At 35.2% G+C, this 17,340-nt stretch overlaps 3 protein-coding genes across 13 annotated transcripts; 2 read left to right on the top strand and 1 right to left on the bottom strand.

Annotated features, from left to right (window-relative positions):
* The first annotated feature begins 591 nt into the window (after window positions 1–591).
* Window positions 592–2,213, top strand: LOC148167438 (uncharacterized). Of its 2 annotated transcripts, none has more exons than XM_088047728.1 (2): window positions 592–798; window positions 1,128–2,213. In XM_088047728.1, the coding sequence occupies exon 2, from the start codon at window positions 1,140–1,142 to the stop codon at window positions 2,088–2,090; it is 951 nt and encodes a 316-aa protein (XP_087903854.1). In that variant the 5' UTR covers window positions 592–798; window positions 1,128–1,139; the 3' UTR covers window positions 2,091–2,213. The 2 variants fall into 2 exon arrangements, with proteins under 2 accessions (XP_087903854.1, XP_087903853.1); XM_088047727.1 differs by lacking the exon at window positions 592–798 and adding an exon at window positions 960–1,050.
* A 45-nt stretch (window positions 2,214–2,258) lies between these two features.
* Rip11 (Rab11 interacting protein) lies at window positions 2,259–5,193 on the bottom strand. 3 transcript variants are annotated; one of them, XM_088047891.1, is made up of 10 exons: window positions 5,050–5,193; window positions 4,714–4,982; window positions 4,522–4,666; window positions 4,308–4,471; window positions 3,589–3,956; window positions 3,338–3,539; window positions 3,095–3,286; window positions 2,897–3,045; window positions 2,681–2,850; window positions 2,259–2,633 (listed from the first exon to the last, which is right to left on the bottom strand). In XM_088047891.1, the coding sequence occupies exons 2-10, from the start codon at window positions 4,742–4,744 to the stop codon at window positions 2,627–2,629; spliced, it is 1,428 nt and encodes a 475-aa protein (XP_087904017.1). In that variant the 5' UTR covers window positions 4,745–4,982; window positions 5,050–5,193; the 3' UTR covers window positions 2,259–2,626. The 3 variants fall into 3 exon arrangements, with proteins under 3 accessions (XP_087904017.1, XP_087904016.1, XP_087904018.1); XM_088047890.1 differs by having other exon boundaries at window positions 4,714–5,193; XM_088047892.1 differs by having other exon boundaries at window positions 2,897–2,979; window positions 4,714–5,193.
* A 1,222-nt stretch (window positions 5,194–6,415) lies between these two features.
* On the top strand, window positions 6,416–17,287 carry gpp (DOT1 like histone lysine methyltransferase grappa). 8 transcript variants are annotated; one of them, XR_015770876.1, is made up of 10 exons: window positions 6,416–6,742; window positions 7,315–7,355; window positions 7,405–7,543; window positions 9,110–9,853; window positions 9,902–10,099; window positions 10,151–10,349; window positions 10,401–12,110; window positions 12,159–12,632; window positions 14,041–14,210; window positions 14,918–14,991. XR_015770876.1 is itself a non-coding variant. In XM_088047502.1 (10 exons), the coding sequence occupies exons 1-9, from the start codon at window positions 6,656–6,658 to the stop codon at window positions 14,650–14,652; spliced, it is 3,648 nt and encodes a 1,215-aa protein (XP_087903628.1). In that variant the 5' UTR covers window positions 6,416–6,655; the 3' UTR covers window positions 14,653–14,695; window positions 14,918–15,006. The 8 variants fall into 8 exon arrangements, 7 of the variants coding, with proteins under 7 accessions (XP_087903628.1, XP_087903629.1, XP_087903624.1 ...); XM_088047502.1 differs by lacking the exon at window positions 14,041–14,210 and adding an exon at window positions 14,597–14,695 and having other exon boundaries at window positions 14,918–15,006; XM_088047503.1 differs by lacking the exon at window positions 14,041–14,210 and adding an exon at window positions 14,597–14,695 and having other exon boundaries at window positions 14,861–14,949.
* The last annotated feature ends 53 nt before the right edge of the window (window positions 17,288–17,340 follow it).

Raw genomic sequence — 17,340 nt, 5'->3', positions numbered from 1 at the left:
AGTAACATTAGAATTTATAATATTTGTTTTAATAAATCACATTGGTTAAATACTTAATGACTTAATTTTGAAGTACGGATATGTGATTGGTCCAAATTTAAATTCATCTTATAATGTAGATGACCCAAAAAAAAGCAAAAACCGTGGCGACATCTAACAGAAAGTAACTAAACTAATTTTGTAAAATGTTATAGAATTGCAGACTTTCTGTAGAGGGCAGCATGCGTTACAATATTTTGAAATGTTGTAATTAAAAATTTGATGGTCGTTTAATTAATGAAAGTACTTTGACGAAATTACCATTGACTTCTTTAAATTTATAACAAGTCCAAAAAAACTTTTTAATTTCACAACATTATATTATAAAATATAATTAAATTGTGGGAAAAAAAGTGTAGTTTTTGTTTGTTTTATGATTTTTGTTGAAAGCAAGCAGAGTTATGAATTAAAATAAGAGAAAATAATTCGAATACGTAACACAATCATCTCGGAGCAAAATATTGTCTAAATAACTGAATTCCCAAGAGATGCTGCGCTTTATCAAAGCACTAACTGTACTAGGCTATAGTTGACACCAACCACTATATGGTGACTATATTACAGAAGTGATGAAATGTACACTGTTTCTTTGATAAACATCATTTTAAATAAATTTGAAAATTCTCTAGTGTATTAAACCATATGTTCTAAGTGGTAATGGATTATGATAGTCAAAACAATGTGCCAGTCTAGCTTCGACTTTTGCATGAAAACCTTCATTAGTGCCAACACTTTATTTCATTTAGTAAAAATAAAAATGTAAGTAAAGAGATACACGAATTAAATTTCTAAAATATTTTCATTCAAATTAATCGCAAGTCTTGCATTCTTCATATATTCCGATAATGTGATAATGATAAGTTTTGTCTGAGCATAAAACTCGCTTCCTGTTGAAAAAACGATAATTTTATCGCCTCCTCCCAGCGAAAATTTTTTGATTGCATTTGCCCGACAGGGTCTCGTTGTAAAGTAGTGTTTATAAAACTTTTTTCACCTAAATTTTAAACTATGGTAAGATTGCTCAGTTTTTTTCATCAATTATCATTAATCTAATAAATTTTTGTTATTTGCTCTATCTAAATTTGCAGCAATTTAAAACGATGAAGGAAGATTTTAATTTCCAAACTCCCCTACCACCCGAAGATATTTTACTCTCTTGCTACGACGATCTGAAAACAATAAAGTGTAACGAAACTGAAGATTCTGCAAATCTTCCTTCTTCGAACTTCCTCCACATCCAATCATTCAAAAACGTCGATTTATGTGACGCAAATCTGAATTTCGACGAACAGCTCAACAGTTTTTTAAAAGAAAACTTAATGACTGACGCCATCGATGACAAGCATCGGGATAATTGTTACTCAGTGCTGGGAGTTGATTTGGACTTATCATACAATCATGACGAGAGTATCAATTACAGCAGCAGCAACAACAACCTCGATTCGTGGATTTTAGAAACGGTCGATAATATGGTGTATAAAGATTTGTTAACAGACAGTTGTTTCGATATTCTCATTATGGAAAATCAAGATAATTCCGCCACATCTTCAAGTCCAACGTTGGAAGTTCTGAACATGTTTCCTCGTATCACCGAAGAGAAGAATATAAAACGAAGATCATTGCTGTATGAGCGTAAAATAGAAAAGACGACAAACGAATATCCAGGGGATTATAAATACAATAAAAGTTACAATGCTGTTTCGTCTCACTACGCGCATAAGAAAAATGAAGATGACAAGTACTTCCCTTGTTCTGTTGTTAATTGTGATAAAGTTTACTCGAAATCGTCGCATCTTAAAGCTCATCTTAAGAGACACTCAGGTGAGAAACCATTCGTATGTAACTGGGAAAGCTGCACTTGGAAATTTTCAAGATCTGATGAACTCGCAAGACATAAGAGATCACATCTTGGAATCAAACCGTATAAATGCGAATTGTGTGAAAGAGCTTTTGCAAGATCGGACCACCTTGCCAAACACCACAAGGTGCATAAGAAAAAAATGGCGCAGTGTGGAAGTTACCAGATCAGAAGACGCGCTAGATTTTCTTAAACCTTCTGTGCCTTCTTACATTCTCATGTTATTGTTTGGAAGTTACTCAATCATTATTTAAACTTACTTTTTTGATTTGTTGAGTCTGTTATTTACGAGAAAACAATATATACTCGAACTTTACTTGTTTTTTTTTAGAGGGTAGAGGATTTGAATAGAACAAAAAAAATCTGTCAACTCTTTATTGTTCCCTTCATTATAGAAAATATAGATTACATAACACCGCAACATCATAATGCCTTATAAATAAAAATAAGTTAGTCAAAAAAAGAATTACGTTAAAGGAAGACATATGGTGTTAACATGAATTATAAAAATGGAAAACGAACTTAATGTAACTAAAAAGTTAGGTTCTTGTTAAAAACAACTCATTGGACGGATACTCATAGTATACTCATATCCAATACACTCTTTGAATCGTTAAAATAAGATTACAATCACAGAATTTTTCCTAAAACACGTGTCTATAAAACATACAGCTTTAGCACCAAATTTGCAAAATATTAGGCACCTCTTCTTCCTTTTAGTCATATCTGTTAACCGCTGTAGATCCAATAAATAATTATATAGTCATTAAATTTTATATTTACCTCAAGTGTTTGTGGGCGAACTTGCACGTTACGTATGGATTCTGAAGAATTCTCGGTGTTGTTTCCATTACTCGTAAGAGCAAGTCGTCTAAATAATCTTCCAAATCCTTCAATTTTCGTTTCTGGGAGTCTAGGTTACTTTGTAAGTCACAAACTAGTAAAATTAACTCCTAAAAAAATAAGAGGAGTTGTTAGTTAGTACAAATCTATTCTTACTTCACGAGATTTCCCTTCAAACTTTTGTAAAAGCTCGTTTGAGATTTGGTTACTACACGAATAATTTATGTCCTTTTCTCCTCCTATAATAATACGTTCGTTTGAATTAGTGACGAATTTATCACGTTTATTGTCACAGTCAGTTTTATCTTCAACAAAAACATGAACAATACGAACATAAAAAGTAATAAAACGCACCTTTTTTGAAGTGTTTCAGTTTGGAAAACATGCTGTCTTTGTCTTCCTTTTTGACAATTTCCGGAGATTTGGTCTTGAGACTCATATCATCCTTACTGGCAATTTCAGTTGGTTCTTCTTCAATTTGTGACTCTAGTTTAGACGAATCCCAAGATCTTCTATTTAATTCGGTACTATGTGGTTTAAGGAAATCTGAATTTTGGTAGTTAGATATCATCTTGAAATTGTATGTACTAAACTTACTTTTATTTGCTTGTTTACCAAAAAGTTTGGACTCCCACTCATCTTGAGACTTTAAGTGTTCATTTCTTGGAGGTTTAACAGGTGACGTTGTTGTTTTAGTCTGATCAGGCAGATTTTCAGCAGAAGACACTGAGGTATTTAATCCATGGTTTGGTGGTTGATTCAAAGAACTGTGCGAGCTTTTGTGTGATAAATCATCGAACTGAAATAAAAACTTACTTTCAAAATAAAAAAAACAACTCGAAACTCACTGTAAAATCATCCTCGTCGCTGACCACTCCAGGATCTGCATCTTCTTTCGTTTGTCGACTATTAATTTTATCAAAATTGTGTTTAAAACTACCAACACTTCCAATTGAAGAATTATCGTCTAAATCTCCGTCTTTCTTCTTTCCTCGGAGGTGCATTTTGGAACCGATGGATTTGGCGAATTTTTTTATTCCTTTTCTCTTTTCGGCACTTCCTAGACTTAGTAAACTACCACCCACTGATTGGGCTACGTGAGATAGAGACGACTTGTGTTTTTCTTTTTTGCTTAAATCCGTTAGGCTTCCGGATTTTACAGTGAAACCGATTTTTACTTCCAAATGGCCGCGTTCTTTTGATTTGCCAGATTTTCCTAAAATTCAATGTCTAAAAACGAGGGTAATTTCGTTATCCAAAACCTGATGATGTAATGGTAAACAAACTTTAGTGTCTGATCCTTGGATTTTTATTGCAAGTGTAATAAAAATTCGATTCATTGCCAATTTTTTCCAAGCTTTTTGCTGAGGCGAGATTAATCTTAAAGACGAGGAAGGGGAAAATATTGAAATATAATCACATTTAGGTCATGAAGTTATGACTCATGACATGGATTAAAGTAGCACTGCTTGATTTTACGACTCGCAATAAACTCAGTTTGATGGTTTAACCACCACATAACAGATTATAAAATAAATCTTTAGTCTAAGTGTCAGACCATACATACCTGGCTTGGCTTCTAGGCCATACCATTTATTTTTTGGTCGTTCATAAATGTCTAAAGTATTCAACGGTATGGCAACTCTGCCTAAAAACTCATCAACTCCAAAGCCATTGTGGTGCAAGACTGTGAGAATAATCTCAGCAGTGTTCCCTTGGTCTGGAATAGGCCTGTAATTTACAATAAGTAATTTGAATAATTATCAAGATAAATGACTAACAGTTCGCATTCTTCATGCCATTCTACATCAGGATCGGCCTTTTCTTTGACTGAGGTTTGGTATTTGGTTTTTCCCAACGCGATTGTAACAAAACAATCATTTTTATTGTGTTTGCCTTTAGTTAATAATCCAGAGGCCCTTTGGACTAAAAACAAAACCATAAAAAAATTATCGTAAGACTTGTTTACATACCTGTGACTTGCACATGTGTGGGCATCCACATTCTGAATAATAATGACGAACGTGACGATATTTAGGACGAGACTGACTCATTAATTTGATAAAGATGATTTCATGGAGCAATAAGATTGTCAATTGAGATTATTATTTTAGCGAAATAATCCAAATAAATCGATGATATTTAAGTAGAAATGGATCACACGATCACCCCGCACACGTAATCATAATAAAAATAATTTAGTCCACGACCCGGACATGCAAAATTCACTTCCAGGGGTTACCTTCAAATTTCAATTTGACCATAACAATAACACGATTTCTAAACATAAACAACAAATCTACTTATACCAAAATTCGCTGACGAAGACGAAACGGGACTTTGCTTGGAAAACAAACCTCAAGAGCACAATTAACATTAACAATACGGATCTATAATGGTGTCTCGACTTGGCCAAGACGTGAAGTTACAAATTACAGGTTTCTGTAAAATTTTGACAGGTCACACCAACGGAGTTAGGGATTTTATCCCGTTGTAGTGGCAGAATCAAATATCGATTTAAAATTTTTTCGAGTTTTACGTGACGAATTTTTAATGACCGTCTTATCTATCCTAGGAAAATACTTTTTTTGTAGTAAGTTTGGTATTCTAATTTTTTTCGTGTACTTCTGTTTCTCGAATTCCGTAAACAATTAATTATTATTATTATAAGTTATCGGTACATTTGTTTATTTGTTATTTTTCGCTCTTTAATTAAGTTTTCGGCTCAATATTATTTGTAGAGTGAGCTTTAAAGTAAATCAGCAAATAAGTTTGTTAAATAAATATGTGTCTTATGTATACAGGTTAAATATAGACGTGTTGTAAATGTTGAAACTAGATCAAGTACTTCCACGATTCTACGTCATATTTCCTGCATTTTACAAAGAATATTTTCTTATATTTATGTTTCCGATCTTATCTGCGTATGTAAATGGCAAACAGCTGTTTGATATATTTTAATTAAATGACTTTCGAATTTTGTTTCATTTTCTTTGTTAAACCTAAGTAAAATTACAATAGAATATGATGATTTGTTTTTCTGTTGTGGCGTCACTCTTAAAGACTGACAAATGAGGGTGAAAATGGGATCTTATAAGTTATTAATGGACGAGTCGCCTCTGGATATTCCAAAAATAGCACATACGAGTCGGTGAGTGTACGCACCTCATCAAATTTAACGACAGGTGACACATGACGTCACTAACTGAAGAATTTACCTGTTAATTTTATCAATAAATAAACTATTGATGAAATAAAATAATGTAAAAAATTGTTGTAATTTGAAAATTCCTGTAGTCACGACCACCTGCACAAAGATCAGATAAAATTTCAAGTTTGAAAAGTCCCCGTCTCCTCTGTGCCACCTGTGCTCATCAAAAGTGTTTTCAGTAATGGAAACAATGAAAAGTAGTAAAATGAATAGTTTTTCTCGCGTGCATTTTTTCCGAGGCTGAGTAAGGAGCAATAACTTGTCGGCGGTTCGACACAAAAAATCGCAAGTCCGTTCATTGACTCCGCAGGATTGCCAAATTGAAAAATTTAGCAATAAACAAAAAAACTTGGAGGACTTTTGTTGATTGAGTAAGTGCAGTAATGATGTCACACAAGCAACAATGTGCATAGTGCATAGTTGCATTATAAATGCATCAAGGCCTACGTGGGGAAATCAGTATCGATACACAGACAGGTAGAAATTGTTAGAACGCGCAGCGGGTTAGGTTATCAAAACTGTCGTCGATGAGCTGTAGGTTGGCAGTACTGTAATAGCATTTGCGCGTGTACGGGCTGCGATGGCGTGTTTTTGCTTTTTGCTGTGTGAAATCTAATTGTTAAAAATGTGTTTATAAAGGTGTATATTTAGTTCAAATGGTGTTCAAATATAGTGTTAAGGGTTGTGTTAGTTGATATCGACCCATGTGTGCTTTGGAATTGAAATTACACTCTCCGGCGGGGGCAGAACCAGTGTTATACACTTGGCCGTTAACCTCAGGACGAGGAAACGTAAGATAATAATTAGCGCTTTGTTTTTATCCCAAATCGACCGAGTTTATCCAAATAACCTCAAATCACAACCTCAATCATACTTTATCCTGGAAGACAACTAATCTCACGTCATTATTCATCTCAGTTTCTCGAGTTTCATTCATTTTTCTTCGAATTGTTACACATGGTAAGTCCTCAATTTGATGACTGGTCATTTCCACAAATTCACGTCATTTCGTGGTATTTTCGAATTCTTAGCGGGATTCAACAGAAATAACCTGTTTACACAAGTACACGTAAAAACTGCGCTAAAAATAAATCACCTCGTGCTAGCAATCCGTGGGAGTGCTACACACACTCAAAAATCGCTATCGTTGGAAAAATAAACGATTGTCCTCGATCCATCGAAACAAAGAAACATCGCCAATATCAACGACCAAATTTACACACACGTGCTAGGTTTGTTTTGGTCTGGTGTCAAAACCTTTCAATGCCAACTCAGATCTAGACACCCAAAGTTGTCTTCCTCTAATCACAACGATTCAACTGAAAATTGCAACGAAACGTCATCAAGTGTTTTATTTTCGTAGGATAAACATGATGGTGCCCTTGAGATCGTTGAAACCATCAGGTAAACGTCCGCAAAAGTATTTTTTTCTCGTTTAATTAGGTGGTTTTAGGTGGGTTTGCGAAGATCTGCCAGAGCTTAAACTGCCGTTGGAAAACAATATACTCTGTGATTATGACACGAAGGACTACGAAAGTATGAAAAGCCTCTGCGATCGTTTCAATAGAGCCATCGATAGTGTCGTAGCATTGGTGAGTAAACCTCAGAAAAACTGTTAAATTACTCATTATTTCCATTAAATCTGATCCTGCGATAGTAGCTCCAATTTCTATTTAAAGCCAATTGAGAATAAATTATCCACAGCGAATCTTATCGATATTGCAGCTATTTCTGGAACTAACACAGTTCTGGTTTTACCTCAGATATCCCCAAACAAAACAACTGCATTAAACTTGGAAATCGTTTATACCTTTACATAATTTTCCATAATGCCGACTAATTATATTCAGATGAAGTGGGTTAAGTTCAATATGTAATAAATACGAATTGATTCACTCTATACAGTTCAGATGCAGTTTTTTTGTTCTTTGTAAGACAGGTTCAAATGTCAGGGATGCGGAAGGTGACAAAAATTTTCGACTTTTGACATAAATCTGATAATTCTGTTTTGTCAGTTACAAAAACACAATATCGTCGGCAGTAATATTAACCTTAATTTAACCAACTGATGACATAGTTTAAAAGGTTATGTGACTTGTTTACTGTTTCAACTTCTGGTAGCTCTGAAACTATATATTTGACTTGGAAAACCAAAATGCAACATGTCAAGTTTTGACTATTGTGTTCATTCCGTCAACTAATACTGAAAATTGAGTCACTGGTCTAATGAACGTAAAAAAATAACAACTGTGGGAACAACGAGAGGTTCTTAGATTTATGCTTTATATGTTTACAAAATAGTATCGCCAACTTAAACACGTTCGGTTTGAATTTTTCTCATAGGCTACTTGACTCCTAAACTATCAGGTTATCATTATTGAAAGTAATCGAGCCATCCATGGAAATCAAGCTCTGCGTCTTGCGATAATATTGTGGAATGTGAAGAGGTTGTAATAACAAAACTGAAAAGATTCTCATTATTGTCTTTGCTATCGCTTATAGCTTAAAAAACATTTTTCGAAAGATACACATATGTATTTTCTCAAAATTTTATTAAATTAATGTTGTCCGTAGTTGGCGTTGGACAACTGTGGCAACAGGTCTATCAGAGACATGCACATTAATTTGCAAGGCTAACTTGATTACGAACAATAATAATCACCCTATTTGTGTGTTTTTATGAAAAACGAAGAAAATGTCTGTTATGTAACATTTCCGTAGCTCACAAGTAACAAAGAAATTGGAAAAGAACACCGACGTTGTTTTCTATAACGGTTATATAAGTAACTTAATAGGAGATTAAAAGCACGTGATACCTGAAAAAAGATTCTAGCAAATGCGATTCAACTTGTATTATTAGAAAAAGTTAACCTTACACTGTTATGTCTCTGCAACCGGTAGCTAAGTCTAAGTTTTTGTTTACAATCTTTATGATACACTTGACTGGGAAGATAATTAATTCAGCTACCGTGGGGAAATTCTCAATCCTTGCACATTTAAAGGTAAAATTGAGTGCATTGTGTCACAAAATCCTTGACAGTTAATAATTACGTGTGGGTTAATTAAATGAGATGACACCAATCAAAATGGCTTCACAAATGTCAGCATTTGACGTCGGACCACGTTGTTTAACTAAATGCATGTTTCTTTTCTTATAGGAAAAAGGAACTTCATTAACTGCCCAGAGACTAAATAAATATCCATCCAGAGGTCTTCTTCGCCACATCCTTCAGCAAACTTACAATGCTGCCGTAACAGATCCCGAGAAACTAAACCAATACGAACCTTTTTCGCCCGAAGTATATGGTGAAACTTCTTATGATCTAGTCTGTCAAATGATCGATCAAATCGACGTATCTCCAGATGATGTGTTCATTGATTTGGGTTCTGGTGTTGGCCAAGTGGTATTGCAGATGGCTGCGGCGACACCGTGTAAGATCTGTTTTGGAATCGAAAAAGCTGAAGTTCCTAGTAGATATGCCGATGCTATGAATAGATATTTTCGCACTTGGATGTCGTGGTATGGAAAGAAATACGGAGAGTATAAATTAATTCGCAGCGATTTTCTGACTGAAGAACATCGAGAAAAGATTGCAGAGGCCACGATTGTTTTCGTGAATAATTTTGCGTTTGGACCGTCTGTCGATCATCAGTTGAAAGAGAGATTTGCGGATTTGAAAGACGGCGCGAGGATCGTGTCGTCGAAGAGTTTTTGTCCTTTGAATTTTAGAATCACAGATAGGAATTTGAGCGATATTGGGACAATCATGCATGTTTCGGAAATGTCGCCGATGAAGGGATCCGTGTCGTGGACTGGGAAACCAGTATCGTATTACTTACATCGAATTGATAGGACAAAATTGGAACGGTATTTCCAAAGGATGAAGAAACCACAGCTCAAGGTAACTGGGAAAATACTAACTTCGTGGAGTTATATTGGGATTTTATAGCACTGCTCTGATAACGAAAACGGACGTAGCGCGCGAGAAAAAGCCAAGAAATATCTTTCCAAACAACTCAATTCTTCATCTGACTCTGATTTTGATGATCAAGATAGCAACTATGGACCCACAACCAGGAAAGCGTGGTCCGACTACTGTTCAACGAAAGGCAAAAGTAGCCAGTCTGAAGAAGAGGGCACCATCAAGGTAATGTATTAGTTGATTCTGTTGCAGCTGAAAGTAAGTTTGTGATTTCAGAATGGTAAACGTCAACCGAAGAAACTTCGCCGGAAGATTCAACGTGGGAAAAATCAAACCCAGTCGGAGAACAAAGCACCGAAAGGAGGTTCAAGGGCTCGACGAGGAAGAGTGAAGAAGGGCAAACCAAAGAAAACAATCAAAATCAACGGACTGGATCTTCTGCATAACGAAACGTTGCTAAGTACCTCTCCGCAAGGTAAGTACTCAATGAAATACCCTGTAAGTTTTGGGATAATGACATTATTAGCATTAGGTAAAAAACTTCCTCCGGCTCCTGGTTGTGTGGATCAGCAACTAACAGCGTTAAGTACGGAACTGATACATACAGAGTTAGACATACCGCAAGCACCAGCATCAACACCTTACGGTTTGCAAATCCTTCTTGATATGTTTAGAGCCCAATATGTACAGATGTTGAATCAAATGAAACAACCGACATACAAAACAAGCGTAGAAAATCACATAAAGCAAGAAAAGGAAAGAAACAAGAAACTGCAGAACCGTGCCGCGCAATTAGAGAAACAAATTAAGGTTTTAATAGATGACAGTGTCGCTTTGTTGAAAGCACGAATGAGTGAGCTTGGAATTAACGCAACATCACCAGTTGATCTCTTAGCTAAAGCTAAAGAAATTGTTTGCCGACACAAAGAACTTCAAGCCAAGGCAAGTAAGTTACAGGGCCAGGTAATCAATTTAGAACAAGAACAAAATACACTGGTAATGCAACGACAGCAGGAAATTGTTGAGAAATACAACGGTAGAGACGCGTGTCAGGAATTATCGCCTATCGCTGCGCAAGAGTACATTCTTCGTGAGATTTCATCAACTCTGGCTCATCGCAAGAAGTTACACAACCAGGTTTCACGTCTTGAAGGTGAATTACTCTCGTTAGAGAAACAAACTGAAGAACGGAAGCAAGCACAAGCATTGGTGTCGTCCCGACAACAGCAAACCAACCCGAAATCCTCGAGGAAATCGCGTGACTATCGTGCACGTTCACAGGATTGGCCTGATGTTCCTGACATTGCTAAAATTGAAGAACAAAATCCTGAAATTTTAGCACAGAAGATACTAGAAACCGGTCGAAAGATAGAAGCGAGCAAGATGTCGGCTAATTGTGGAAAAGTGATGTCTGGTACAAATAAAACTAGTAGTAGTCATAGAGGTATAGTTCGCAATAACATGCCGGCGCCTTTACCGGTTCCTAAGCGTCAAAAACCGAATTTTCCTCCGTCACAAAACATCTCACGAGGACAGGAACCCCCACGTTTGGCCGATTTTGAAGACAGACTTAAAAGTATAATAACTTCGGCTCTGAATGAAGATCAACAAAACAGAAAGCGAGCTCAAAATCAAGCCTATCAACAGCAGCAACAAAACTACAACATGAATTTTCAAAATCAGTTCAAAACCGAGGAAAAACAGAAGTTCAGCAATAATAAGTACAATCGATGTGAAACTGTAGTGAAGCAGAATGAAGATAGTCGCAGTTTTAGTCATCAGGAAGGTTTAGCAGGAATGATGGAATGTTATAGAACTGAAGTCCCGAAAGTTTCGCCGCACATCGCGACGAGACAAGTGACGTCAGAGCAACCGGATTATACACAGGTTTCACCTGCCAAGTTAGCTTTGAGACGTCATTTGTCTCAAGAGAAGTTAGCGGCTCAACATCACACTTTCAATCCAACGGAGGGAATCGTTGCGACACGAACAATAGGTGATTTGATGTCTGGCGAAATAGAAAGAACTCTTGAAATTTCCAATCAGTCGATTATCAATGCTGCTGTTGATATGAGCGATATTCAAGGAACCGCAACACTGTCATCACGGTCGGTGGTCAACGCAAATCTTCCTCCTCGTCCGGAAAGAGTCAAGGTGCCAAATAACGACGTTCAGAAGAAGACGGAGCCGATGAGGCAGGTCTACAGTCCCATCTCGAGACCATCATCTGCTGAAGGTAAGTCCCCGAAAGGACAAAAATCGTTTATGCTCTATACTATTCCAGGACTGGAAGGTCTTGCGTATACGCCACTTCCAAGAGCCGATATCAGGCCTTACCATGAGTCTTATTTCGCTGATGTTAAGCCTCCTATTGAAGGCGAGCCGATACGAAATAACTTTGTCGCTGAAGGTTTAGCAGCTAGTCTGCAAGCTAGGGTTTTGAGCGGGCCTCAAATTAAAGAAGAAGTTGATGTATATGAGCGCAGGAGTTACGTACAACAAAATGTTTTACCCACCATGCCTTCGTATCAAGATCAAAATGATTCCGCCATAAAAAGCGAAAGTGTCAGTGATTGTCAGTACAAAAGAGAGTCGCCGATAATACAAGGGCCGATTCGAAATTCGTTGAAACGTAACTACGATGCACACCGTCAAGCGTTCGTCAACAATGTTTCACCAGAGCCGCACTCAAATACATCAACGCCGTTGGTGGACGAGGTTCAAGAACCGCCTCGCGTCAGGAAATGTAACGAAGAAGGTAAGATTTTGATTTGGCTATTTGTTTTAGTTTTTCTTTGTATTTTCTAGTTAGCTTTTCTTTTGGTTTTTTGTTTCTGGTAGTGATATTGTTATTGAGACTTAGATTTTTTTGTTTAGAAATAGGTAGTGTTGTTTTATCGCTTTATACAAAATTACTACTAACACTTCAACAATTTTTCGTGATATTGATTTTGTCAGCAGAAATTCAAGTTTTCTGACAAGATATTCAGTAATTTTTTAATTACCAACACTAAAATGAGAAAAGTTACCCAAGTCACAATTTTAATGCCATTTTTTGAAATTCACTAAACTTTCGGTTAAGGGTTCATCAAGGTCTCGCTTTTCTTTTTTTATTAGTACTAACAGATCTTGTAACGTCATTCGGTTCCATTTTTGTTTCTGGCAGTGCAATCAATATTTCGAGTCCAGAAGTACAGCGAACAATAAAAATATTTCAGATTTTTGTCACTAAGTAAAAGTGGTCTGAAATGTCTCAAAAAATACGCATTTAATGTCAGATCCTTAGCGACTAAATTTTTTTCCAGGACAGTTTGAGTTGTACCGTCATTTAAAGTTTCAATTCTTTATGTTTTATTTATACAGTGAGGGGTGCAATTTGCGCTACTGTACGTTTTATTTTTAAAGAAATTGCAATTGATGGAAACTTTCGTATCACAAAATTTCATTTAATTTTAATTGGTTGCAGCTCTTCGGTTGGAAGATAGAAAGGGAAAATTGCAAAGTGTGATAAATATAAAATGTTGAACTCGATCTTCATCTCGATCTGGAAAGGCTTTAGTCAATTTTTTATTTTGTTGTATTTTTTGAAAGTTTTAAATCCGATAATAATATTTGTATTATTTTGAAGTTTTAAATTCGAAGTTGGTGTTTGTATATTTTTGAAGTTTTAAATTCTAAATTGGTATTTGTATATTTTTGAAATTTTTAATCCGATATTAGTATTTGTATATTTTGAAATACATATATGTATATTTGTTCTGTTGTTATGTTAATAAATTATGATTTCTTTTAGGTTTTTTTTTGTTTTTTACTGTTTTAATTGTTCGTTGATCTTTTCATATGAAACGTTACGTAAAATTCGATCTACTTGCTAAGGATAATGCACCTACCGATTTCTAAATGAAATGGCGGGTAATGTGCCTTGTTGAAGTGGCGAAATAATAAGTTCAATGGTTTTAGTAATGACATAAAATGGCTGTGCCTTTGTCTTTTTGCTGTGAGTGTATTTTTTGAGATAGCGAGCTTTTAAACTGTGTAAAATTATGTTACAGTAAAGTTCGTGTGAAAAGATCCCTTTTTCGAGTGATGAAAAATTCGGCAATAAACACAGCCAGGGCAGAATTGTCATGAAAGTGTTACATTCGTTTTGTTTTTTTCTTTTTCAGAGCCATTGGTCGGACGCATAACGGCCATCTTCGCTTGATTTATTGCCGAATAGTTCCTCACTCGTCAAAGTAACTTTAAGCACATACGCTCTCATTTCAGGCGTATGCGCATGCGTTTGGTGCTTTTAGGTGATAATATGAAAATTGCGGTCCACCAGAAAGTAAATATGGTACAGAATTGTGTTTAGATTAATGTTTATTTGTTGTGGATGTGGTTCGAAATCCGAAATATTTTTTTTTTCGTTGTCACTTATGGGCATTGCGGTGTGAGAGTAGCTTACAAGCTTCGCTTGATTTTTCAGCACTCGGTTTTTATTTTTGTTTGCTTTTCTTATTTTTCGGTTTGAGTTTTGAGTTTTTAGGATTATTTGTTGTGGTGTTGGAGTAAATTTAGGTTTAAATTAGTTTAAACAAAAGAGTTGAACATTATTGCACGATTAAAACTTTTGTTTAGTAGTGTCGGCCATACTAAATTTGGTACGAAAAGTTTTTCGTGTTATAATGGTACTTGGTGTTGAAATTTTTATATTTACTGTAGTTTGTTTGCGTTGACTAGGAGGCAGCACATTCAGGCATGCACAATCACACGCGCACAATATAGCGCATGCATAATACCCCTACCATACTAGATTTAGATGGCTGATTAAGTTTGGTGGTAAGTAGCTTTGCGCTATTATTTTCATTTGCTGAGCTCTTTTAATTATTATTCTTGGTGGTGGTATTTCATTTTTTTGATTGATTTCGATTCAAATCCCATTTGATTTTCATTTTGTTTTCATAGTGTTGGTACTTAAATTCAATTATTTTATGTTTATTATAGGCTCCCCCCTTTATCCTGCCCTCGAAAACAAAAGAATAACGAATAATCTCTCTCTAGATGCTGACGTTGAGGAAGAAGGCGAAGAATCAAAATGGCAAGACCGAATCAGTTCCGGTTTCGATCGTCTGGTAGCATTAGCATCGACTGAGTTAGATAAAAGAAGACGCTCAACAGAAGGCAACGACAGTTGTAACACTTCACCGGATTCTGGTATCGGCCACGGTGACTTAACTCCTTCTTCCATTACGGTAGCGCCAACTAAGCAGGCTCTGAAATTAAACCCGAATTCAAAGCCTACTTTGTTCAAGATGCCAAATAAAATTTATCTAGAGAGTCCTCCTATTGGGGAAGGAACTGACGACGGACCTCCAAGAACACCATCACCGTCGTCTCTCACCAACGTTCCATTAGATTTCAGCCCGGAACCACCAAACGATAAAAATCAACCGCGCATAAATCCAGCTTTGCTTAAATATCAGAGAGAAGACAAGAAACCGAAGCCTGATCAACATTACAAAAAAAAGTTTTATTATAGGGAACAGTGGAGGGATGACTCCTGGCAAAGTAGGGGGCATGAGAGGTATTGTTCGTGGAAAAATTGACACGTTCGCACGAAATAAGGCAGTTGTTTTATTTTCTCATTTTTTAGTTTGCGATGTTACGATTTCACACAGCAAATCAATGAAGCGGTTAGAATTGTACTAGTTAATTTACATACTTATTTTTATCTTTTATTTATATTATTTATCTCCGTCAGAACGTTTTGCAACTCGACTTGTCACTTTTGTGGTTCTCAGCTTTACATGTTTTTTTTATTTACACTTAGGTAATTATATCAAAATGGTAAAGGGCTACGCACACGTTTAAATATTCTATTGTTTTTAGCTATTACTAAACTTTCATCACTATGTGTTCATTTGGGTAATATTTAAGCGTGTGTGGAAGGCAGTGATTTTATAGAATCATCGTCGAAAGATATTCTATAGCATTTCGGTGTTTATGATGCTCACAAGTCAATTACATTTCCAAAAGATCATCAAATTTGAAATTTCTGGTTATATTATATTCCATAGTGGGACCACTAATTCAGATTTTATGATTGGGAGGTGAGAAGATTTTAGCATCGATTGCGTAGATGTGCAGTAAATGTTTTTAAAATGGCTAGAAAATTCTCGTGGGCTAGTAAAATTGTAAATTACTTTTTTTTAGGATATAAATCGAGACTGTAACTTTGTGTTCATAAATTGGGATGATTTAAGGATTTTCGCTATTAATTTATTCAATTACTGGTAGTATTTTAATTTTACTAACGTATTCAAGACAAACACTGCCTAATAAAATCTCATAAACTGTTTCAAAATTACTACTAAATAATTTATTTGTACATTGTACATATGTTTTTAGCCTTAGAACTAGTTTCATAGGAACACATATTGTAAAAAGCATAGTTAATTTAAACATAAAACTAAGCATAGGTAATTCTGTGGAAAGATTCGAGCGCCTATGTATTTGGACAGATTTGTACGTACAAGTGTAATACTGCCATTTTCAACGTTCATACATTTGTATTAAAGTATTTGTCATTTATAACAAATAACTGACTTTTACTTGCTAAAGTGTTATGCTTGTAATTATTTTTTAAAGTAGTTCAGATTGCACTGTTCCACTGATCATCAAAACTCGTTATATAATTCCCAGTAATTTTTAATGGGTTTCGACCTCGTACAAAGCCGGCAGACTGTCATTGCAACATTTTTTTTACATATTTGTATATATTTTGAAGACATTAATTTAAATTACACGGGATATATTTTACACTAATTGCAAAAACCGTTGCCGCCTTTGTATCGATAATTTTTGGTTTGATTTTCATAGGCATCTTTCCAAAAATTTAGAACCTTAGAACATTCAAGTGATATTTTTATCGATCGATTTTGTACAAAAAGTACTTTTTGTTATTATTATAGCCTCATTGTCTTTATTAATTCATTTGTTGTCATTTCGCATTATATTTTAGAGTCTATTTTTTTAGTGGTAATCTTTTTGATGTTACAACTTTTTTTTGAAGTTTTGTTTGTTAAATTTTATTTCTGCGTGAACATCTTTATACACTTTATTGTTTTTTAACGTCCGTTAGGTCTTGCAACATATTTGTATATTTTGGCATGATTTTTTAGACCATTTAAAACCATCATTTCATGAATCCCATTGCGAAAAAGCCAAAGTTTTTTCTAATTCAATTAATTATGACTGAATTTTTTTTAATCTTTGTAAGAGTTCAGTGGTCGAAAATAGAAAAGGATAGCTCTCAGGATTATTATGAATGTGAATAAGACTAGGAATAGAATGTATGTTACATGTAAACAATAAGTTGGTAATTATGGTATCCTTTTAACTGCCATTAATTTAATAAACACTTCTATGTAATTACGGTGGTTAATTAACTACCCCCTCCCCATTCCAATGGTGGCGGTTTAAAA

The sequence above is a fragment of the Gnatocerus cornutus genome, chromosome 10 (genome assembly GCF_029298725.1).
Source record: "Gnatocerus cornutus isolate USDA-ARS CGAHR chromosome 10, icGnaCorn1.1, whole genome shotgun sequence".
Taxonomy (NCBI): domain Eukaryota; kingdom Metazoa; phylum Arthropoda; class Insecta; order Coleoptera; family Tenebrionidae; genus Gnatocerus; species Gnatocerus cornutus.
This window is presented reverse-complemented; position numbering and strand designations above follow the sequence as displayed.